The sequence below is a fragment of the Electrona antarctica genome (genome assembly GCF_951216825.1).
Source record: "Electrona antarctica genome assembly, chromosome: 5".
In the NCBI taxonomy this organism is placed as follows: Eukaryota; Metazoa; Chordata; class Actinopteri; order Myctophiformes; family Myctophidae; genus Electrona; species Electrona antarctica.
In genome coordinates, this window is record NC_136810.1 from 46,615,376 (window position 1) to 46,638,526 (window position 23,151).

At 42.0% G+C, this 23,151-nt stretch overlaps 2 protein-coding genes across 4 annotated transcripts; one reads left to right on the top strand and one right to left on the bottom strand.

The window, feature by feature from the left end:
• The first annotated feature begins 116 nt into the window (after window positions 1-116).
• Window positions 117-10,646, top strand: klhl36 (kelch-like family member 36). Of its 2 annotated transcripts, XR_013789993.1 has the most exons (10): window positions 117-415; window positions 597-686; window positions 1,738-1,932; window positions 3,030-3,152; window positions 3,379-3,600; window positions 4,655-4,960; window positions 5,494-5,721; window positions 6,802-6,959; window positions 7,920-8,924; window positions 9,370-10,646. XR_013789993.1 is itself a non-coding variant. In XM_079501041.1 (9 exons), the coding sequence occupies exons 2-9, from the start codon at window positions 627-629 to the stop codon at window positions 8,494-8,496; spliced, it is 1,869 nt and encodes a 622-aa protein (XP_079357167.1). In that variant the 5' UTR covers window positions 117-415; window positions 597-626; the 3' UTR covers window positions 8,497-10,646. The 2 variants fall into 2 exon arrangements, 1 of the variants encoding a protein (XP_079357167.1); XM_079501041.1 differs by having other exon boundaries at window positions 7,920-10,646.
• On the bottom strand, window positions 10,223-21,339 carry LOC306923053 (aldo-keto reductase family 1 member B1). 2 transcript variants are annotated; one of them, XM_079501043.1, is made up of 10 exons: window positions 21,119-21,339; window positions 19,943-20,110; window positions 18,110-18,226; window positions 17,475-17,552; window positions 15,484-15,600; window positions 14,077-14,189; window positions 12,817-12,904; window positions 12,520-12,603; window positions 11,419-11,501; window positions 10,223-10,358 (listed from the first exon to the last, which is right to left on the bottom strand). In XM_079501043.1, exons 1-10 carry the CDS (start codon window positions 21,206-21,208, stop codon window positions 10,325-10,327), a joined length of 972 nt encoding a protein of 323 aa, XP_079357169.1. In that variant the 5' UTR covers window positions 21,209-21,339; the 3' UTR covers window positions 10,223-10,324. The 2 variants fall into 2 exon arrangements, with proteins under 2 accessions (XP_079357169.1, XP_079357168.1); XM_079501042.1 differs by having other exon boundaries at window positions 19,934-20,110.
• Between the last annotated feature and the right edge of the window lie 1,812 nt (window positions 21,340-23,151).

The window sequence follows — 23,151 nt, forward strand, 5'->3', positions numbered from 1 at the left end:
AACCTGAATTGTCAAGTATGTTAAAGAACTTAAAAGAAGACAAGCAGAGTGTTGTGTTAACTTGTATATTGTGTAACATTGTAACAACTTCGCTGTTCTTGAACGCTCATCAAGCTGATTGTGATTGGTCGACTCGGTTTGCAAAACTCACTTCCGTTTAGGCCTATACAGAGCAAAACATTATGTAGCTTGCATGTATATTTCTATGAATCAGATCTGCAAAACTATATTTTACAGGGACGTGCGTCTCTCGAAAACTTAGCGGACATTCGTGTGCATGGTAGGCTACAATATTTGATTTATTGTCTGTCCTATAGTGTCACTGCCATGTAGCCTAATCAAACTGCTATACTACAAGATGCTTGTCCTCTCGATGTCATCTTTCTTCCTAACTTGACTCTTGAGAAGCTTTTTGGTAAGACCTCTTTGCCAAGAAACCATGAATTTAAAATGCACACTAAATTAATAACTGCACGTCCCGTGTTAAACATACTGTAACTCTGTGTGTGTGTGTGTGTGTGTGTGTGTGTGTGTGTGTGTGTGTGTGTGTGTGTGTGTGTGTGTGTGTGTGTGTGTGTGCGTGCACTGTCTTATAGACTTAGATGATGCCAAATTGAAAAGCTCCAATGGAAAATGGGAAATCAAGTCGTGTCTCACGGCCACAGCGGATCAGTGGATCATCCAAGGTAGGACATCAATCCATATTACAGTAACACTAACAATATGTGCCTTAATGGTATGATCATTATTAACTAGCACCAGCATCTGTATGCTGAGGAAAACGTTTGCCGAAAATAGCAGAATGATTAGTGATTGAAGAAGGTCTGACAGTATACTTGCAGTGTTTGATTTATTTTAACACTTGCGATAAGCAGATTTAAGAATAGATTTAGAATTAAATCTAATCTTTAAAGTTGATATTTACATTAAAATAAAGAAGCATAATTATAATGCTAGTAGTTACAGTTATTATGCTGCTGCTAGACGAAGTATATTTATAAACATACTATATCCTCATCAATCATCACATAACACATAACCTCGCGTCACCAGGCTTTCCACCTCGGAGGAAAGCCTGGTCTGTGTTCCAAAATCGCTGTGTGAACCGGTCTGGAGCGGATGGTAATATACACTCATGTCACTCATGTTGTAGTCAATGATTTGTTACAAAAATAAAAGCCTGGGTACCAAGGCTAATGATTTGTAGTAATCTGGCAGGAAACCACAAGGAGGAACCAGAAGTACCCAAAATGAGTCCCCACGATCGTAATTTTAGGGTCTACCCAATAAAATAGAATTTCCCTGTGGGCCAACAAAGGTAATGATTTTATTGGGTAGGCCCTAAAATTATGATCGATCGATGATCGGGAAGTATTTTGGGTACTTCTGATTCCGCCTTGTGGTTTCCTTCCAGATGACTACAGATCATTGACTACAATATGACGAAAGTTACCATCCTCTCCCGACTGGATCATAAACCTGAAATGGATTGCTGCCCAGGCTACATAACACATATCACTAATCCTAATGTTGGAGGGGAGCCAAAATACAATTATTACCAATTACCATGGTGACGACCCAGGTCACGGTGAACGTTTTTGACCAGCATGATCATCAATGATGCCATGCAGCTCGGCGTTCAATGCCTTTTGTTTTGAGTTTCTTGTATCTTGTGATTGTTGACTCATGGAAAGAACGCTTATGATCACTTACATATATGTTGTGTTGTTGTGGCAGGTGTTTCGTTACGTGGAGCAGTCTGCAGTGCTGTTGCAGGGTCTCAACGAGCAGCGGCGGCATGGCCAGCTGTGTGACGTGGTGCTGGTCACTGACGAGCAGCGTCTGCCGGCTCACCGTGCTCTCCTGGCCGTGTCCAGCTCTTACTTTCATGCCATGTTCACCCTGGGCATGAGGGAGGAACGCCAGACAGAGGTGTGTCTTTCCTTCTCTTATATAAATAACTGGCAGGGGTGGGCAACTTTGACGATGGAGAGGGCCACTATATTGCCACACTCACTCCAGAGGGCCACATTTCATATTACTGTCGTATCAAAAATAGCTGATCTACAACGCAACGCATTTTGAGCCTGTAGATCAGCTATTTTTTCTATAATTTAATTGAAATGTCCTTTTTTTTCCTTTTTTTTGTTGCTATTTTTGAATTGTAATCCTGAAAAGTAACCTATTTATTTAATTTCAATGCATTTAGTTATAGTTATGTTAACTTTATGAACTAAATACAAATACATTGGACATAAAATAAAAGTAGTGTCTGATGTTGTTGCTTGCTAGTATCCCATGGCTGAGACAGAGAGACGGCAGCCAATAGAGCACCGAAGTCTGATGTCAATATCGGTAGAGGACGCAAATCCACGGGTTCATGTACTTTTTTATTTGCATTGTAATCCCCATAGGGGGATTTTAGATTGCCTCATATAAGAACTGTGTTGAAAAATAAACATGTCATCCTGGCTGTTTCACTCATATGGATATGCAGAATCAACTGACTGAGAGAAAACGCTATCGTTACTGCTACTGAGTTACTTACATTTTCGCTAGAAACAGACTGTATCATATATGAGTGAGTGACTGACTGTCGCAAACGATACAGAGACACCTCCCTGACAATAACGCAGAGACAGCTTGTTTATTTTTGGACCACAATGCTTATATGAAACGATTTTAAGATGACCCCATGTTATTCTCCATAGAGAAATTACTTCCGTGAACCAGGGGAAACCAGGGGATGAGTGAGTGACATCAGGAGTGACATCAGGATCTACAAGCTCGAGCTTGTAGATTTGTGAAAAATCGAAGAACGACTGACAGAAACATAGCTTTTTCAGAAAACTGTCAGGATGTAGAAGACATTTTTAGAATCTGATCTCAGGTCAAAATGGGTTAATACTAGTAACTAGCTGAAATCAATGATATATCAGTATTCTGATATTGACCTGCGGGCCGCATTGAGTGAAGGTGGGGGTCGCTAGGTGTAGGTTCTAAATCTCTTGCTGTTACTTTCTCTCCAGGTGGAGTTGCTCGGGACATCATACATCGGTCTGAAGGCTGTGGTGGACTTTCTTTACAGTGGAGAGCTGCCACTGGATGGAGGGAACATCGACTATGTTCTGGAGACGGCTCACCTGTTGCAGGTACGGAAGCCGTCTTTTCGCTGTTGTCTGCAATAAAACGTATTGGACAATTCTGTTTTATTTGTTTTCTAGACGCTTTGCTGCCTGAATATCTAGTTGCGCTGAACAGAGCACTAAGTCACGTGACTCCTTACACGCGACTCTTCACATGTCTGTGACTGGATACACACAATGTATTTGCATAATGTTAAATCAGAATCATACCTATGATACACCTCTCCTTTAGGTGTGGCAAGTGGTGGATTTCTGCTGCCAGTATATGGAAACGGAAGTGAACGAGGACAACTACCTCTACCTCCAGGAACTGGCTCTCCTTTACAGTTTGGAACGACTCGACGCTTTCATCGACCACTTTGTCCTGCAACGTTTTGCCACGCTCTCGTTCACTCCAGACTTCCTTCGAGACATCCCCATATCGAAGCTCACCTCCTACCTCTCCAGTGGTCAGGTACTGTTTTGTGTCAACAGCATGGTTTACACTACAGGCATAGTAGTCGTTCGGGGCAGGCTGTTGGACAGCTCTCTGATCAAGCCAGAAATACAATGTGCAGTTGGATTATATCAACTAGGGATACCACTGAATATTAGATGGGCAGTCTGCACATTCTATTTTTATTATTTTTTACAGGCAAAATATAGGTTAATACTACTGTTCAGTCAATCACCATTGATTTATTGTCACTCGAAAAGTAACTATGAGGACTGAAAAGGCTGTACGAGATCTCCACAAAAGTTTACTTATTCGCCAGGGTATATTCAGTAGACTTATCAGTTTCTGGCATCCCTAAATCATCAACCAGTCTTCAACTCTTAATTACATTCAACACTCAAAGAAATCTCCACACTTGTGATTCAAATCATTAGGTACCGTTCGTTAATCCCCTACCCACTCAGTCCACTCTAGAACCATGTGTCATGTGTTTACCACCACCAATTATACACTGGTGATTCAACCAAATCAGGTACATACTCCTGGTTTAGATAAAGCAGGGGTGCCCACACTTTTTTGACTTGAGGACTACATTTAAAATGTAAAAATTTACCTGAGGGGGCTTTGGAATAGCGGCGCTGGCGTTACATATTTAAGACAAACACACATGGAATGGGAAATAGAGGGGCAAAATTGTAGTTGGTAGTTTTTTTTTATGTAATGCTATTGACATTTGAAAACAAAAGTATTACATTGTGGGTTTTGCCTACTATAGAAGTCGTGAAGTGAGCCGACAGGCCCTTCTTGATGTAAATCACTCAAGTCACCTTAATTCAAGTGACAGATGCCAAAAAAATGTTTTTTTAGTATTTGATTTATTTATTTTTAGGGCCATGTCATGTGGACTTTGTGTTTTGGGCACCCCTGAGATAAAGGATAGTATTCCCGACCATCATAGGAGAGCTTTTTTTTGTATCGCTCATGTCCTGGTCAGCCTGCCGAGTCTTCAAATCAAGGACAGTGCAGTTATCTGTTGTACATTTACTACTTGATTTTCTTTTTCTGTCATCAGGTCCAGCATGAGAGTGAGCAGGCCTTACTCCAGGCATCTCTTCAGTGGCTGAGCCAGTCTCCGGACCGCGCAGCCCACGCAAGGCCTCTCCTGGCCCACATCCGCTTCCCTCTGATGCCAGTGGAGGACCTGGCTGAGCGCGTGCTGCCTGCAGTGAGGGCCCTGTTGCCAGGGGAGGCCGGCTGTGAGGCCCTGGTAGACGAGGCATTGGGATACCACACCAGGCCCAGCGCGCAGCCCCTGTTACAAACCAAACGCACCACTCTGAGAGGCGGGGTGGAGCGACTGCTGCTGGTTGGAGGGGAGGTAAAGCTAATTCTCTATGATGATGATTTGTTTTTCTGCTTTTAAATAAGTGTGTGGAGAAAAAGGATACCTTAATGACACAAATGCGTCGGCACTCGGCAATGTCACCCTAAGATTAGGCCTGTCACAATTATTTCATAATCGTATAATTGCAATTATTTGAGATGATCGCAATTATTTGGCAAAATCGTCATCGTTTCCATGTTGAAAAGTACATTTTCAAATGGCTGATCTACAAGCTTACAACGATCACGAAGTGACACGTTAAGTATAAATAAATATGTAAACCCTTTGAATATTTCAAAGTTATTCATCACCCTTTGCAATTTTTGGTTTACAAAGCCAAAAACAGAAATGTAAAAAATAAATGTATTCAATGTGTTCCAATGTTCAATGTCATGACAGAATTAAATCGTTAATCGCAATTATTTACATGACAATTAATCGGCAACTTAAATTTTGTAATCGTGCAGAGAGTGTCAAATCAAGTGTATTCTGTCAAATAAAAGCATAATGTATGCTTAATTGTAAAGGTTTCCGAGCGCGGAGAGGAGCTGAGCTCAAACGTGTGCTGGCTGGATGGCGACACCGGAACCTGGGAGGTGGAGACACATCTGCCTGCAGAGAGGAGCCACCACTGCCTGGCTGTCCTGGGGGGCTTCATCTACACTGCCGGAGGAAGCTCCTCCAGGGACAATGGGGGGAACGCGGCCTGTAACCTCCTATACAGATATGACCCACGCCACAACCAGTGGACCAAGGTACTAGTGCCAGTAACCTCCTATACAGATATGACCCACGCCACAACCAGTGGACCAAGGTACTAGTGCCTGTAACCTCCTATACAGATATGACCCACGCCACAACCAGTGGACCAAGGTACTAGTGCCAGTAACCTCCTATACAGATATGACCCACGCCACAACCAGTGGACCAAGGTACTAGTGCCAGTAACCTCCTATACAGATATGACCCACGCCACAACCAGTGGACCAAGGTACTAGTGCCAGTAACCTCCTATACAGATATGACCCACGCCACAACCAGTGGACCAAGGTACTAGTGCCAGTAACCTCCTATACAGATATGACCCACGCCACAACCAGTGGACCAAGGTACTAGTGCCAGTAACCTCCTATACAGATATGACCCACGCCACAACCAGTGGACCAAGGTACTAGTGCCAGTAACCTCCTATACAGATATGACCCACGCCACAACCAGTGGACCAAGGTACTAGTGCCAGTAACCTCCTATACAGATATGACCCACGCCACAACCAGTGGACCAAGGTACTAGGAGTCTAGGAGACAGCTGAACGATGGTCCGGCAAAATGGAAATCATCGAAGTATAGTAGCCGTCCCCAAGATCCTTTTTAATAGTATGAGTATCTGTAAACTGGATGTCATCGTACTCTTCGCCTCAACTTGTGATGTTCAGGAGAGGCCAGTAGACCCAGAATTGCTAAAGGAACACTGTTATTATCAGAGGTTTACATCACAAGTCTCTTTTAACAGTATCGTCATATTACTATATTTCTGATGCTGCGTTCACACGGGCAGATGCAAAGATGCAGTCTACCACTCATTTTCAATGGAAGTCAGCGACATGAAGATACAAAAGATGCATCCAACATTTGTAGCTGCTACAAAAACTGCAACGGCTATAAAGCCACAAAAACAGTTGAGCTGGTTTTAACTTCAGCTACAAATACGCTGTGTAGCTTTGCATCTTTGTATCTTTTGCATATGCCTGTGTGAACGCAGCATTTAGTTATTTTATTTTTTGTTTACTGTGATATAGAGCGACAGCTCTGATCGTATGTCGTGCCTCCTTCCAGTGTGCTCCGATGAACGAGCGGCGTGTGGATTTCTACTTGGGCTCGATGGGGGAGTGTCTGATCGCTGTAGGGGGGAGGAACGACAGCGGGGCTCTGGCCTCGGTGGAGGTGTATTATCCAGCTGAGGACTGTTGGGCCTACGTTGCTGGACTGCCCAGGTATGAACATGCATGTTCACACTGCTAACGTTTTGATGAGAGGCCAAACCTAAACGAGCATAGTTTAGAACAGAACAAGACTAGTTTGCCCTTTTTTAATGATAACTTGAGAGTGAAAGATTTTCATGAAACATGGTGAGAATGATCATTAGGCTGTCTTGAAGAATAACAAACTTTTTGTTTGAAATGGTCTAGCTTGGACCCACCAACGAAAGAACATTGGATGGACATTACTGAGGAACTGTATGTTGTGGAAAAACTAACATTCATACTTAGACTACAAGAGGATAAGTCCTATAAAAAGTGGGATCTCTTCTCTCAGCCTAGCGATAATGCATGAGGATTTCATTGAATGTATCTTGTAATATGAAAAATGCAGGCTTGTTTTTCTTTTTTTCGTATTGTATTTCTTTTGTTTTGTTGTCTCTGTCTTTTCATCAATAAAAATTAAGTGAAAAAAAAGAAAAATGGTCTAGCTTGGGGACCCTGATAGCTCAACTGGTGGAATCCGTACCAGTTGACCCGGGTTCTGAACCGAGGCCCTTCGCTATCTCTCTACTCAAAATGTGCAGAACAACAACAAAAAGGGTCAAATTCAAGAATGGATGATCAGATTTTCATGTAGGCATGATCAGCAGGCTTCCCTGAAGAGTTGATTGACGTAGAACAAGAGATGCTTTGTGGATTTGTTTTTACTTTAGTATCGAAGTTATTTGCAAAGCGAAAAAAGAAATGAACCAGGTGCTCAGTGGAGCTACAAAAGTATAGCATAGTACGGTATGCTTCAAGGATCAACGGAACTATAGAACAGGAATGAAGAGGGGTGATCCGAGCACTACATGTACTGTGAGTCTTCATACATACCGGGCCTGATGAAGACTTTTTTTTTTAACGTTTTTGTAGTGCTCGTATCACCCCTCTTCTTTCTTATTGAAGTTATTTGTTGTCGTCCTTTGCTAGGTTCACCTATGGCCATGCTGGGACTATCCACCATGGTGTGGTCTACGTTTCCGGTGGTCATGACTACCAGATTGGACCGTACCGCCGAGACGTCTTGAGCTATGACCCGGCGCGCGGCGGCGATGTTTGGACGGAGCGCGCGGCCATGTCCATGTCCCGGGGCTGGCACTGCATGGCCTCCCTGGACTGTCTCCTCTACGCCATCGGGGGCAGTGACGACAATGAGGATTCGGTTGAACGATTTGACATCTTGGAGGTGGAAAGCTTCGACCCGCGCACCGAGCAGTGGACCCGCGTGATGCCGCTGCTGCAGCCTAACAGCGAAGCAGGGGTCGCGGTCTGGTCGGGGAGGATATATGTTCTGGGTGGCTACAGCTGGGAGGACATGGTGTTCTCCAGGACTACGCAGGTCTACGACCCCGACAAGCGGCAGTGGACAAAGGGCCCGGACCTGCCCAAATGCGTTGCCGGGGCGTCGGCATGCGTGTGCAGCGTGAGGCCCTTAATGCCCCGGTCACCTGATCCTGACCGAAGGAAGATGGGACACAGGGGGAAAGGAAGGTCATGTCACACTTGAAGACAATGATATAGGAAACGTCTCTCTTGGTTCAGCAAAGCTAGTCTGGAAATGCACAGGAAAATCTGGATTTCTTTTTTTAATCTGTCAAAAAAAGTATTTATAAGTAAGACATAAAACATATCAACCAAATGTCATAAGAAAAGAAAGAGAATTCCAATGTGTGATGCTTTTTCCAAGGAGTAATGCTGCATTCACATGGGCTCAGGCAAGCGGTAGACGGAAAACCAGAAGCCATTTTGGTGGATTGGAGCAGGAACACAATTAAATCGTTAATTGCAATTATTTGTGTGACAATTAATCGTCAACTTAAATTTGTATTCGTGACAGCCCTACATGTGAATTGAAGAACCTGGTTGTCTAAATGGGCCCACTGTCCCGACTCCCCGCTCTCTCCAGAAGGAATGAACAAGCTTCCACCAAATAAGGTACCACTCCATACTCTGGTATACAGAGTCCAAGTAGCTTCTCCAGTGGAAGCCCGAATTATTATTATCTTTTTCTTCGTCTGACAGATGGCTAGAGTTATGCCATACACAAGTTGTCTGAAGTTATTTTAACTTATTTGTGTACATTTGAGTGGATCTCTATAAAACACACATGTATAAATTCTCCTTCTACAGCACTGCCACCCCAAGTGTGGAATGCCCTGAACCCTTCACTAAAAAAATGCAGATCACTGGCTTCCTTTTAAAACATGTCTGAGAATCCAGTGGGCTAAAGGGAGAGGAAATAATCACTTCTCCCTTAGACAGTTTATCTATTTTGTGATGAAATTGAATTTTGCTGTTATCTTTCATGTTATGTTTATGAATTGAATACATAGGACCCCGAATGGACCCAGCATTCATCTCACCTTCTTAAAACATATAGGTCAAGGTCACTGAGATCAGCTGACCAGCTGCTGCTTGCCAGTCCCAAAATGCTTAAGAACAGGGGAGCTGTAGCCCCACAACCAGCCATGGAACGAGTTGTCCATATCAGGCTGGCACCCACCCACACTACCAGTTTTTAAAACGCATCATAACACTTTTTTTTAACTCCATGCCTTTTAACAGTTTGAGAGTTGTAACTATGTTTCTTACAGTCTTATTGTTCTTGACTTTGGTCAACGTTTTTTATACGTGTCTTGGTAAACCCGTGTTGTGTGCTTTGTAAATCTGCGTTGGAGTTTGACAAGCCTCTCGCACGGTATCTGATAATCTGTAACCTGCCTTTGTGTTGAGGGTCATCCAGCAATGACTCGTTTTCATGTTTGTATTGTATAGAATAATATTTATGTACTTTGATGTGATCCGTATCGTTTATGTACTTTGATTGCTCAGTATTGTTTATAATGTTCAAAAGCTACCATTGAATGCGTCATTTCAAGTTTCAGTAAATGTTATGCAATCAATGCAACACTTCACAATGTATTGTAAAATGTATTTTATTCATGACACAGGAAGATTAGTTCATGACAAAAGGGGGAAGATACAGTTTAGATCTTTACATGCAGTATTTGTCCCATATTAATTACGTTTAGCTTCACATTCACAAACTTACAGTTGGATGCCATTATTCGCACAGACTTCATATATCGTATTTTAATTGTCATATTTCAGAGTTGGTTTGTATTAGTTTAGGCTTTCCAGTTCGGGTAAACGACTCCTTGTTGGAATACAGTGTGATTGAGCTTTTAAAACCAGCTGCCAAACCTTGTTGATGTTTTTACAGTACAAGAAAGTAGATTCAGATATTCCCTCCAACTGATTGTCATTCATCCTGAGCAGCAGTGTTTGTTGTTGCTTGAAGCCCTGTAGAGCTCTCTCTCCCTCTTTCTACTGCCTCATTCAAATGGGTAGTATGGATGAGACTTCAGTCTATAAAGAAATACATGGCATTAGTCTGGTAGAGAGTGTACTTAATGCCAGAGCACCAGTGTTGGAAAAGTTACTCAAAAACATATATATATTAAAAGTAACTGGTTACGTATTACTTTTTTTCCCTCACCCCCAGTAATTGCGTCTTTTGTCCCCAAAAGTCTCACACTACCCAGTTTGTTCTGGGCGGTTTAAATGAATAAATTAATTTAAGGCCCAACCCTTCCGCATCCGATAATAGAGGGTATGCGTGTGACATCATCATCAAACCCGGAAGTTATGCAGAAACGCCTACTGAGTGGCAAAAAACTACTTTCTGGCCATGACAGGCCATACATCCAAACAGAAAGAAAAGTATTTGATTGCTTTAAATGACGTTAAACGACATTAAACTGACTCACTCAATTTGCCACTCGATTTGCCATTCACTTTATGCATGTGCAATTTGTGCAAACCCTCACATACAGTGTGCATCATTTCCGACATGTCACCCTTTTTAAACCTATCTTCATATAATTGGTCCTCATGACGGCACCAATCTACTCACTCTGGACGCTCTGTGTCTCAGGAGAGCTGTGGACAGTTCAGAAACCTGCCTACCAGTGGCATAAGCAGTTGGCAGGTTTGGTCATTTCAACAAGATTTCTATACTGTATATTTTTCGCCCTTTTTTATTAATGCAAGAACCACAGCTTCCATCTCAGCATTCTAACTTTACAGGAAGGGAAAGGCTGTAGTTTAGCTTAGAATCCCTGTTGATGTCATTGGTAGGCATCTTATAATTTTCAACATTACAGAGCTAATTGACAACTTTTGCAATTTGGTGTGCTGGTACACATGCAGTAAAACCACGGTTAATTTAACTCTGAAAGTGTAAAGAAAAATAATATATCCCACACACTCATACAGTATGCTCTAATACAATTTATTCTCTTCATCAGGTCAAAAAACGGACGAGCCTATAGGCTCAGAATGACGGTGAATAAATTGTGTCTGAAAGTGTACAAATAATCACTCGCTCAATCACAAGACAAACATACAGGGCTGTGTGTGGTCTTACCCATTGAGAATGCAGGCCTTCCATCCTCGGTTCAGTGCTCTCATTGCCTTCATGTCATCTTCAGTCAGACTGAAGTGAGAGATCTGAACACAAGAACATGTGAAATGTGAGCATTTCTACGTTCTATTGTATTAACTCAATCAGTTAATATTGACTGTGATACTATACACTTCAACTGAGAATACTATGGCAACCTGATGCATTAAAACCCACTTATACTTTAAGACCTGTGACCTTTAACGGCCAATTCACATGTACATACAGTGTCACACAATGCAGGGAGCTTCAGACTGAGTAGCGAGTTTCAATGAAGTCTGACGATGAGGATGTAATTTTAGATGTGTCTGTCTGTGTGTCTTGATATAAATAAATATATTTCTCAGCCTTTGTAGAAGGTAGACACGTGGGGGAAAAAAATTAAATTAATGTTCATTAAAACTAAGCCAAAGGTTTAAGCTCTCAAATGTTTGTTTCATGTTTACGTCTGCTGCGGAGGCTGAGAAATACCTATACTTTTTTTTGTCAAATCTTTCAGAAAACTGTAGTTTTAGAGGTCATTTACAAAAACGGCTATGTGAAGTTTATTTATATTTTCATCGGCCTAGAGTTGTTGTGTGTTGTTTCGCTTTTATTTGCCAATATGAAATGTGCGAGATCAAAGTACGAAGCACACATGGATCAGATTAAGGAGTTGTTTTTCAAACTGAATTTGATGTGAATGAACTCGGTCGAACTATCTACACCACGTAGGCCATGGACAACGAGGTGGCACCATGCCTGGTTTGTGTTGTACTAAGAACACCTTCATGTCAATGTGGCCTTTATTTTGGGACATACTGTACTGTAGTGTACAGTTGTACACTCAGTGGAACAAATCAGACCTTTTTCCAGGAAAATTAGGGGAAACCCTGCTGTATGTAGGACAGAAGAAATCATGCTGACTAAAGCTGCTGACCCATGAATCTAGTACGAACGGCTCAGAAGGAAATAGGAAGCAGTGGCAAAGGGATAACGAGAGAGGTTGAAAACAACAGTAGAGAGAACGAAACCAACATTCACGGCTGGTAAGAAGAAGGGAAGGGAGAGCTATAGCCTCGTCACCTTGGTGTTTTCAAGGATGTGATGAGGTTTGTCGCTCTTGGGGATGACAGAAATGCCCTGCTGCACATGGTACCTCAGTAACACCTGAGAAAACAGCACAACAGTCAGCCATGGTTGTCATTGTTAACGAAAACTAAAATTGAAAAAACGATAACTAACTGAAACTAACACAACACTCAAACAAATAAAAACTGAGCATAACTTGAAAAAAACATCAAAATGAACTAAAACTTAACTATAATGAAAATGCCTAAACTATGATAACTATGACCACACACACACACACACACACACGACCTGTGCAGGGCTTCGTCTGTGTTTCTTGGCTATGTCTCCTATGACGGGGTCCTCCAGAAGCTTCTCTGGGTCAGTGTCTCCTCTGTGCCTACAGGACACAGAGACAGGATGCTAGAGTAGACGATCTGGGAGTCATCATTCACACAACTCGGATAGAAAGAGCTGTTTCAGCATACTGCAGGGAAAAAAGTACCGTAGTAAAAGTATCAATGGCATCAGGTACGGTCGCCCATAATCCATCTCGCCCTCAATTATTTTCCGCCGACCTCACGCCGACCGCTCTGTGCCGCGGTTCTTGTATTCTGTATTTTGTTTAACTGAGAATAAGGTTAGAAATAAGTTTAGGGTTAGGCATAGTTTTACTGGGGTTAAGTATAGGTATAGGGTTAGGTTTAGGCATAGTTTTACTGAGGTTAAGGTTAGGAATAAGGTTAGGTTTAATTTTGCTTGTTAGCTCGGTAGGTAGAGCTCTTGCCTTTGCAACACAAGGTCATGGGTTCAAATCTGGGCACCGCCAACTCTGTGTATGAGTCTTCAAGAACCCATACCTGCCCCCCACTATAAAAAAACGACCCTGTCACAATTCCATGGTCTTTTTCTCAAGTTTAGTCTTCCATGTTTCTTGTGCATATTATTCTTATTGCCTTCCTGCTCGGTCCTGCCTTATCGCTGCTTGCAGCGATTTGTTTCTAGTATTTCTTTATTTTTTCCGTGGCACTAGAGCGAGACCGGCTGCATGCCGGCCAAGCTTCTAGCAATTTTAATTGCCACTGAACAATATCACGCTCCTGTGAATTGTATTTGGCTGCCTCTGTATGAAACTCAAACTTTAATTGCAACCATGGGCTGTCATGGCTGAAGTGGTTAATGTATGTTTTGTATTAATCCAAATCTACAATGTAACTAGTAACTAAAGTTTTCAAATAATTAGAGTGGAGTAAAAGTACAATATCTGCCTCTGAGAAATGTAGTGGAGTAGAAGTAAAAGTACTGAAAATTGGAATACTCCAGTAAAGTAAAAATTCCTCAATTGTACTTAAGTACAGTACTTAAAGGAGTAAATGTAAAGGAGTAGATGCACTTAGTTACTTCCCACCACTGGTCAAGGGAGACTATGCAATAAACTGTTCTTCCTGTTCAAACTGCCTTACATCCGCAATATCCAAAAACCTTGTTTCAGAAAGTGAAATGAAAGGAGAGAGATATGTTTTCTATACTAATCGTCAGTGTTAAGTTATACTGTACTGCATGTTGTCTCACAGTTCTGGGGGTCTTGCCGGGGACCCAAAGGGGCTGTAGGCGGTGAGGGCGATGTTCTTGGATTTGCAGAAATCTATCAGTTCAGTCTGCGTCAAGTAGGGATGAAGCTCCACCTTGAAGTGTGTGACATCAAACAACATCTTGAGGCCCATTATTTATTCAGCATTTGATCTACGGACCACCATTTGATGACTCTGTATTGTGGTCCTATAGGAGAGATAACAGTTAACAATTCTTATAACATTCTCTAATTGTGTAGACGTCTTATAAATCAATGCAGATGTTTAACAATAATTTAACAGAGTTAAAGTTTGATTTGGTTACCAACTCCATCATTTAGCTGGGGACCACCTGGAACCCCCTCAATTATACCCCCCCTACCAATTATTGTCCCTAGTGAAAATAGCATATTTGTTGCATGGGTATTTTTGTTATTTATGAACGTGGGTCTCCTGCAAAAGTGATGAAATTCTGAGCTAACTACTGAGCTTATAGAGCGGCAGGCTCTATAATGCTTGCTTGAGAAATACAGATTGGATAAAATATGATTTTCTTCACACAAAAAACATTACATAATAGAGCTTTAAGTTAGGAATCACGGGAAGTTGTAAAGGTGGACATCTTCTGAATGGCTATACAATACGGATGGTGGTCAAATGTGTGGAAAACACTGTGCATTCAAACAGTACATGAGCACCTTGAGGCTTACTTTAATATGCTTAACAACAGCATAATGCCCCCCTGATTTTTGCCACATAACATAACCGATTACACCCCTAACAAAAGCTTAAATTATATAAAGAATGTTGAAGTTATACATGTTGATTCATTGATTGAATACTTCCTTAACATGCTTATTAACAGTACAGGTATAGTCAAAGTTTATGCTAAAAGGACAACACAAAAAGCTCCATTGTGGTCCTTTGTACTCAATTAATTGTATCCAACTTTTTACATGGCGCCACTTCCGAATTGCAGCCACCTGTAAGTGTTCTTTTAGAGCGGTTTTGAAAGAGAGTAGGGATTCACATTTCTTGATGGCTGTTGGTAGGGCAATCCACATTTTGGTGGCATACCAGGAGAACAAATTGAAACCCTTGTTCGTGCCAAATCTGAGTTGAACGTGATTTATGGAGCTACCTTTGGTGTTGTGATTGTGGACTTGATTGATGTTTTTGAAGTAGTTGAAGTAGTAGACATGTACATGGGTATCAATGAGGTGTAGTGTATTTTGTAGACCAGGCCCATTGCAAGTTGCTGTACCCTGCTCTACCCTGAGCCATCCTACCCTAACAAAATGAACAGGGGTGAGAATGGGTTCTAGATGGAAGGCCAAGCAGCAGCCTGACCAGTTTGGACTTTAGGTAGTCCAAGTCGAGCTCGAGCTCCTTTATGATTGATATGTACCTGATTGACTGCAGGGGGGACTTTGGACAGAGCCAGCAGTCTCTCCAGCTGCAGCACAGTGAAGTTGGACACACCAATGCTCTTCACTTTGCCTGTTGCCTGCAGGGCCTCCATGCCCTGCAACACACATCACACACATCACAGCAAACAGTAGACTATGGAATCAGAACAGTATCAAAAGTGTCACGGTAAATCTTACATATTTGTAACTCACAAGTTCAGATTTGCAACTCACGTGAGTGAACTCACAGGTTCACATTTGTGTTTTGTATCCACAAGTTCAGATTTGTGTTTTGTATCTGTATTTCGCATCTGTGTTTTGTATCCGTGTTTCGCATCTGTGTTTTGTATTTGTGTTTTGTATTTGTGTTTTGTATCTGTAATTTGCATCTGTGTTTTGTATCCGTGTTTCGCATCTGTGTTTTGTATTTGTGTTTTGTATTTGTGTTTTGTATCTGTAATTTGCATCTGTGTTTTGTATCTGTGTTTCACAACTGTGTTTTGTATTTGTGTTTCAAACAGACACACAGACAGTCCACACCCCACACCACCCAATCTTTGCCTTGGGTCTCTTTCTCAGCCACTCTGCCAACTAGGCTAGCCTGGGTAAACCCCTCCCCCCTCCCAGATTTGCATTCTGCAAAATGAAATGTTGTCCAGCAGGGGGAGTGGTTTTACCCAGGCTACAACTAGGCTACATACAGGCTGAAATTGAACAAAACTCCTCCCACCAACCAATGTGAAAAGTGGAAACTTGCCTAATCTGCAGACTGCATATCGTTCCTGTCGGGAGGAAACCACCAAACTCCATTTTTGAGGTTTTAGATTTTTTTTTGCATTAATCAGCGCTATTGAACACCCTTTACGTCTGTGTGTCGTTTCAAAAATATTGAACCAATAGTAGTAAACCATTAACCAATAGTAGTAAAACGTGCTTCAGACAAAACCTCTTAACTCCATTGGACCCTCAAACTGTCTGCTAAAGCAACTAACTCCACCTCTCTCCCTCTCATGGAAGTAAATGACAATATATAAAGTCACAACACCAACTTTGATGAGGCAGTATTGCTTTGTTTTCAAAATATCAGGTTTTCTTCATATCCTGAAAAAATTATGTTTTGAATTTCATTTAATTTCATTTTGGAGTTAAGTGGTTTCTTCCAGGCAGCAGAGAGAGAGAGAGAGAGAGAGAGAGAGAGAGAGAATAGAATATAATTTACAGTTACAAGCAACAAATCACCATAAAAGCGCCACTGTGGTTCATTAACCATTGTGAAGTGAGCGGTGCCTTGGATTACGTACTCGTTGCGTCACTGAAAAGACTAATGGACACAGTAACCACAGTAACCGTGCTGCAATAGACACCCACACACACATGGTCAAATGGTGGAGCGGCTAAGCACCACGCCAAAAACATAGAGGAGATGAGAAAGGGAGAGAATATCTAGATCAGGGGTGGGCAACTGGCGGCCCGGGGGCCACATGCGGCCCCCACCTTCACTTAATGTGGCCCTCAGGTTAATGTCAGAATACTGATATATTATTGGTTTCAGCTGTTTACAATTCCACAACATGCAAACATGACCCGCTGTCATTACTTCAGTCTAAATTAGTAGCTCATTGCTTCAACATAAGTATAATTAAAGGCATTTGAAATTACATACAAATGTTAATTTTCAGGATTCCAATTCAAAAATAGCAAAGATTCAAGATTTAAATTCGAATATAGCAAACATAGCCGATCTACAAGCTCAAAACGTGTCGCAGCGCGACGCGTTTTGAGCTTGTAGATCGGCTATTTTTGCTACGACAGTAATATATGGCCCTAGGGAGTGAGTGTGGAAATATAGTGGCCCTCTCCATCGTCAAAGTTGCCCACCCCTGATCTAGATCAACAGAGCCAGAAAGTAAAATTGAAAGATCAGAACAACCAATAGACAGAAAGATATAAACACTGATGGAGTTGGAGAAGAAGTATGATGCTCCCTTACCCTCCACACATCTAGATAGTCCACGTCAGAAGAGAGCAGCTCTCCATCTTTCACTGGGAAGAGCTCATCTCCCACTTTCTAGAGAGACATGGTTGATGTTATATCACAGTATCATGGACGGTCTCAGGTATAAATCCAAATGAGCCAAGATTTCCACATACAAACGTATTAACTTATATCTGAATGTCTTATCAACAATGGTGGAAAGTACATTTACTTAAGTACTGTACTTGGGTACAATTTTGAGGTATTTGTACCTTACTTGAGTATTTCCAATTTCCAATGCATTTTCCAATGCTTTTATTCCACTACATCTCAGATCCAAATATTGTACTTTTACTCCACTATATTTATTTGACAGCTTTATAGTTACTAGTTATTTTGTAGATTTGGATTATTATTACATTTCATATGCATACATTTTGGCCATTTGATATATAGCCAATCTACAAGCTCACAATGTGCTCCGAGCTTGTAGCTCTGCTATTTTCAAACGCTTTGTATTCATTTGAAAACCTGAAACGGGACATGATCCTAGTATATCTACATTGCAGTATTGACACTTAAGTAAGAAATGTGACTACTGTTTCCACCACTGCTTATATCTGCAGGTCTTATCAATAAGGTTGGATCACCTTAAGGCCGACTGGGAAGTGCACCAGATACAGGTCCAGGTAGTCGAGCTGCAGGTCTTTCAGGGACTTGTCTAGGCAGAGAGGGATGTCCTCTGGTGCATGATGGGTACACCACAGCTGTAAGGAGGGCAGGGACAGCAGGGAAAAGTTCACTGTGGGTTATAGCAGGCAAGCCAAGACAGGCAGGGGAAAATTAGATATCAAGGAAATACATTGAATGTGTTCTGGGGTCTAATCTAAATGCACCAAATCTCTTGTGTGTGTGTGTGTGTGTGTGTGTGTGTGTGTGTGTGTGTGTGTGTGTGTGTGTGTGTGTGTGTGTGTGTGTGTGTGTGTGTGTGTGTGTGTGTGTGTGTGTGTGTGTGTGTGTGTGTGTGTGTGTGTGTGTGTAATCCACATGAGGACCGTTCGCCCCACCGACATCAAATTCGACACACGTGTTCCACCCCACCACAGGGGGTGCAGTGCCCGGTGTCCGGTGCCCCAAAAAGGCCTCTGCCCCGGCTCTGGACAGGGCCCCTACCCAGTGTCCATATATGGAGCTGGCCTGTATTCTGACTCCATATTTGGTCATGCCTGACAATGAACTCCATATATGGGAATAAAAGGGACACAGACATAATATCTGGGTGGTGCATACATTTCCAACTTGCATCGTTCCAAGTAGGCCAGTGCCCAATGGACACCTCTGTAGAGGCTCCAACGGGCACCACTCTAGTACAAATGATGCAGAATTACATCCCAAATGGGTCATGATTTTCATAATGTTGCTGAATTGCTGATGTCTGAGGTGGGTGGGTCCTCGGGTACCTTCAGGATGCTCAGTGACATCATAGAAGGTAGGTGTGTTTCCCTGCCCACATCCATGTTTTTGAGGGGCGCTAGCCCCTCCTATACACAGGTTTAATGTTTGTCTTTAGTTCAAAGTTTGTTTAGTAAACGCATTGACAATGAAGGGAAAATGTATTTAATATATTAGCGCCCCTCACTTCACACAGGTGTGATTTCTTTTTCTACAGGCAGGTGTTTGGGACCCGGGTTTAGTGATAGGCCAAAGAAGAAGTTCCCAGCTCGTTTTTCATGATACGGCCCCCCGTGATATTTGTTTTTCATTTGTTTGTGAAATGGCATGTTGAAATATTAAAGAAGAGTACCTCAATTGTTGTACAGTGTACTTTATGAGAAATATGTTATGGAATCAGGTAAAATATACCCGGATTAAGGGTTAGTGCTCTAGGTTAGAAAAGAGCTACCGTATATAAATCTGAGATATTAAGGGGAAACCAGACTATAGTTATTGTGACACTTTCTTCTTCTTCCGGAGTAATCGAATTTCCTCCGTGATTGGCCGAGCTTTGCATAACGTTTGTAGCAGCTAATTGTCTGTTGTTGGTTACGTAACCAATCTATGTTTTACAATCGTTTATAAAGACATAAAAAGAAAAAATTGTTAATAGAATCTCGTGTTTCTTGTGTTTGGCACACTGTGGTAAAGCTCTAAAAACGAGATATCTCGTGAATAGCACAGAATTTACCCTGTGGGATTAATAAAGGTCTACATTACGTAATAAACGCGTCGGCTTGGAGTTATTGGTGACTCCTGTAGGACTACACCATACAATGCAATCAGTGGCTTAGGATCAATAACCTTGTATGAAAAGGTATTAAATACACCTGTCCAAAATGTAATTTTAATGTCCATAACAAAATGTGACATTGTAATTGGCTGACAATATTAGTGTGAGGGGCCTATGTAAGCGACTGCGGCAACCACACTTAGCAATTTTTCAAATCTGCGACTTTTCTAGTTATTTCACCTCTCACCTTACTCACGATGAACATGTCCTGGCGCCTGATGATGCCTTGCTTCATCTTGGCTTGCAGGGCTTTGCCAATGTCCTCCTCGTTGCGGTAGCTGTAGGCCGTGTCTATGTGGCGGTACCCTGCTGCGATGGCCGTCTCCACTGCCCCCTGGACCGACGTGCGGAGCAGGGGGGAGGACTTAAAATAGTTAAAAGGACACAAATAATTAAATTAACGTGTGACAAGCTTGGGGATGTCTATCAAAAGGTTGGTGTTGGTCTCACAAGTTGCCAGTGGCGACCTTCATGTGAAATGTGTAGCAGGTGGTTAGTGGATTCTAGATAAGTGTGAAACCATTCTATCAAGAGCTGTGTCCCACCTGAGTTTTTTTTACATGAAACTACGTTGTTTACTATTCTAAATAGTGCAATGCAAGAATAGTGCAGCAAAGTATCTTTAATTATCACACATTTTCTCATTGTTACGTAGTATTCCATGGTTGCAAGCAGTGGCATCAATATGTACATACACGAACAAATGTGTCCATGGCAAAGACTTGTTCGTGGCAAGTTTTAGATTTTTTGTTTTACACACTATTATAATGTTATTTTGATCATAATACCCAATTACTGAATGTCAAGTCTCCAGGTTTTCTTCAGAATATGTATGACACTGAATTAATACGACTTTATGGCACATTTATGACTCCAAGTACGCTACTAGTGGTTCTCAAACAGTTTATTTGCAAGGAAAGAACCCCCATAACAGTTGCAGACCTGTTATATAGTCATTCATAATGTTTTGGTCATTTTGTATGCCCGTGGTAAAAAAGTATTTTGACAAAAATGTCCACTACAAGCCAACATGGTGATGACCCCTGGATGCAAGGCATAGCTCAGAGAGAGAGAGAGAGAGAGAGAGAGAGAGAGAGAGGGAGACAGAGAGGGGGAGGGAGAGAGAAAGAGCGAGAGAAAAAGACAGACAGACAGACAGACTTCTAGAGAAGGTGAGATTGTAGAGTGCATTCAACTCAGATAAAGCAGTGTGTCTACCTTCCATGTCCCCAGACCCATAGCAAGCTACCTTCCATGTCCCCAGACCCATAGCAAGCTACCTTCCATGTCCCCAGACCCATAGCAAGTACCTTCCATGTCCCCAGACCCATAGCAAGCTACCTTCCATGTCCCCAGACCCATAGCAAGCTACCTTCCATGTCCCCAGACCCAGTATGGGCATGCGTGTGCCGTCATTCAGCTCTATGGTCCTCCTGTCCACCTGTGCGTCCTCCACCTCCATGACGTGTGTTTACTCAAACAGACCTTCGAGCAACACACAATAAGACCTTCCTTCAGGAGTTGTTTTCACACTCACACTTACACACAAGCGCACACCCATGCACACATACACGCACACTCTCTCACACACACACGCACGCGCGCGCACACACACACACACACACACACACACACACACACACACACACACACACACACTCTCTCTCTCTCTCTCTCTCTCTCTTGCTGCCCTTTCCTGTTCCCCTTTTCTACTCTCAAGCCTGCACTGTCATTGCTCTCTTCCTCTTTTATCTCCCTTCTTTATCTCTTCTTTGTCTGTCTGTCTGTCTGTCTGTCTGTCTGTCTGTCTGTCTGTCTGTCTGTCTGTCTGTCTGTCTGTCTGTCTGTCTGTCTGTCTGTCTGTCTGTCCGTCTTCCTTATCAGGTGAGTAGTTAATCATTGGACCAGGCAAGAAGTACTTCACCCCCATGCATGGACTGTGTGTGTGTTTGTGTGTGTGTGTGTGTGTGTGTGTGTGTGTGTGTGTGTGTGTGTGTGTGTGTGTGTGTGTGTGTGTGTGTGTGTTCAGTGACTAGCCATAGTGGGATGTTGTGAGGATATTGCAAAGGTCACCTTTCTCATAGGGGCAGCGACAGACACATGCATAATGTAGGTGGGCGGGGCATGTCAGGTAAATTATAAGATAGGCCTATGTTACTTTTTTCTGTAGCTTTTTCCCCGCGTTATACTTCTTGAACAACAGGTGGTGGTGTAGTATCACCAATGGTGTGGACAAGCATATTCATGAACAACCAAATGCACCTTAAATACACCAGAATTAGCAAAAATGCTGAATTTCATCCGCAGTCCCCAAACAAAACATAAAAACATGTGCATAAAGTGCATCATTGCTTATATGCTGTCAAGGTGCACTACTAGACTATAATTGGTCACAGCCAGCCAGATTTGGTTGTCCAGTAGCCTATAGGCTAATCATTTTTTTTAAGTTTAGGATGGAAATGACAGACAATCTCTTATTGTCAGAGGTATATTCCACATTCCAAGTATGTTGGACTAGTAGCATGCCAAAGTTTGTGCTATTGCCATTGAGAATGCATTGGACGTTTAAGTTAAATAACTCAGAAACTACAAAACATTTCAAAGTAAAAAGTTCCAGCATGTGTCTCCACAGTAAGCTGAATTATAAAAAGTGTGAATGGAGTTTCTAGGTGAAAGTGATTTTTTGACGTGCCACTATCTGCCATTGACCCCCATTCTGAATTTCTCAAATTTGAAAGCACTATATTTCTAAAACGATGAAACATTTCAAAGATTCCTTTTCAGGCAAACATGTCCACCGTAAGATGAACCTAAATAGGTTTGAATGGGGTTTCTAGGTGTAAGTATGTAGGACTAGTAGCATGCCAAAGTTTGTGCTATTGCCATTGGGAATGCATTGGGCGTTTAACTTAAATAACTCAGAAACTACAAAACATTTCAAAGTAAAAAGTTCCAGCATGTGTCTCCACAGAAAGCTGAATTATAAAAAGTGTGAATGGAGTTTCTAGGTGAATGAATTTTTGACGTGCCACTATCTGCCATTAGAAATTTCTCAAATTTAAAGCACTATATTTCTAAAACTATGAAACATTTCAAAGATTCCTTTTCAGGCAAACATGTCCACCGTAAGATTAACCTAAATAGGTTTGAATGGGGATTCTAGGTGTAAGTATGTAGGACTAGTAGCATGCCAAAGTTATAATTTTTTTTCGGACGGCTTACTATAGCATGTCGTTTTTCATGATTTGGGAGGATTTGAAAAAAAGATGAAAATCATGAAAAAACAACATACTATAGTCCATGGTTTGGGACGGCATAATATATTTTGTCATATTTTCATGATTTTGGGACACTATGTCAGAGCCAGGACTTGAACCTGCAGCCTCCTGATTCCCAGGCAGGCTC

Excerpts from the sequence above, each read along its gene's own strand:
- LOC306923053 (XM_079501042.1), bottom strand. The coding sequence starts at position 21,208 with ATGGAGGTGGAGGACGCACAGGTGGACAGGAGGACCATAGAGCTGAAT. Across the intron at positions 12,905-14,076 it reads CCGGCAAGACCCCCAGAACT|GCACAGAGGAGACACTGACC; the intron begins GTGAGACAACAT and ends TGTGTCCTGTAG. Across the intron at positions 10,359-11,418 it reads AAGGCCTGCATTCTCAATGG|ACTGAAGTCTCATCCATACT; the intron begins GTAAGACCACAC and ends ATTTCTTTATAG.
- klhl36 (XM_079501041.1), top strand. The coding sequence starts at position 627 with ATGGAAAATGGGAAATCAAGTCGTGTCTCACGGCCACAGCGGATCAGT. Across the intron at positions 687-1,737 it reads GGATCAGTGGATCATCCAAG|GTGTTTCGTTACGTGGAGCA; the intron begins GTAGGACATCAA and ends TTGTTGTGGCAG. Across the intron at positions 1,933-3,029 it reads GGGAGGAACGCCAGACAGAG|GTGGAGTTGCTCGGGACATC; the intron begins GTGTGTCTTTCC and ends CTTTCTCTCCAG.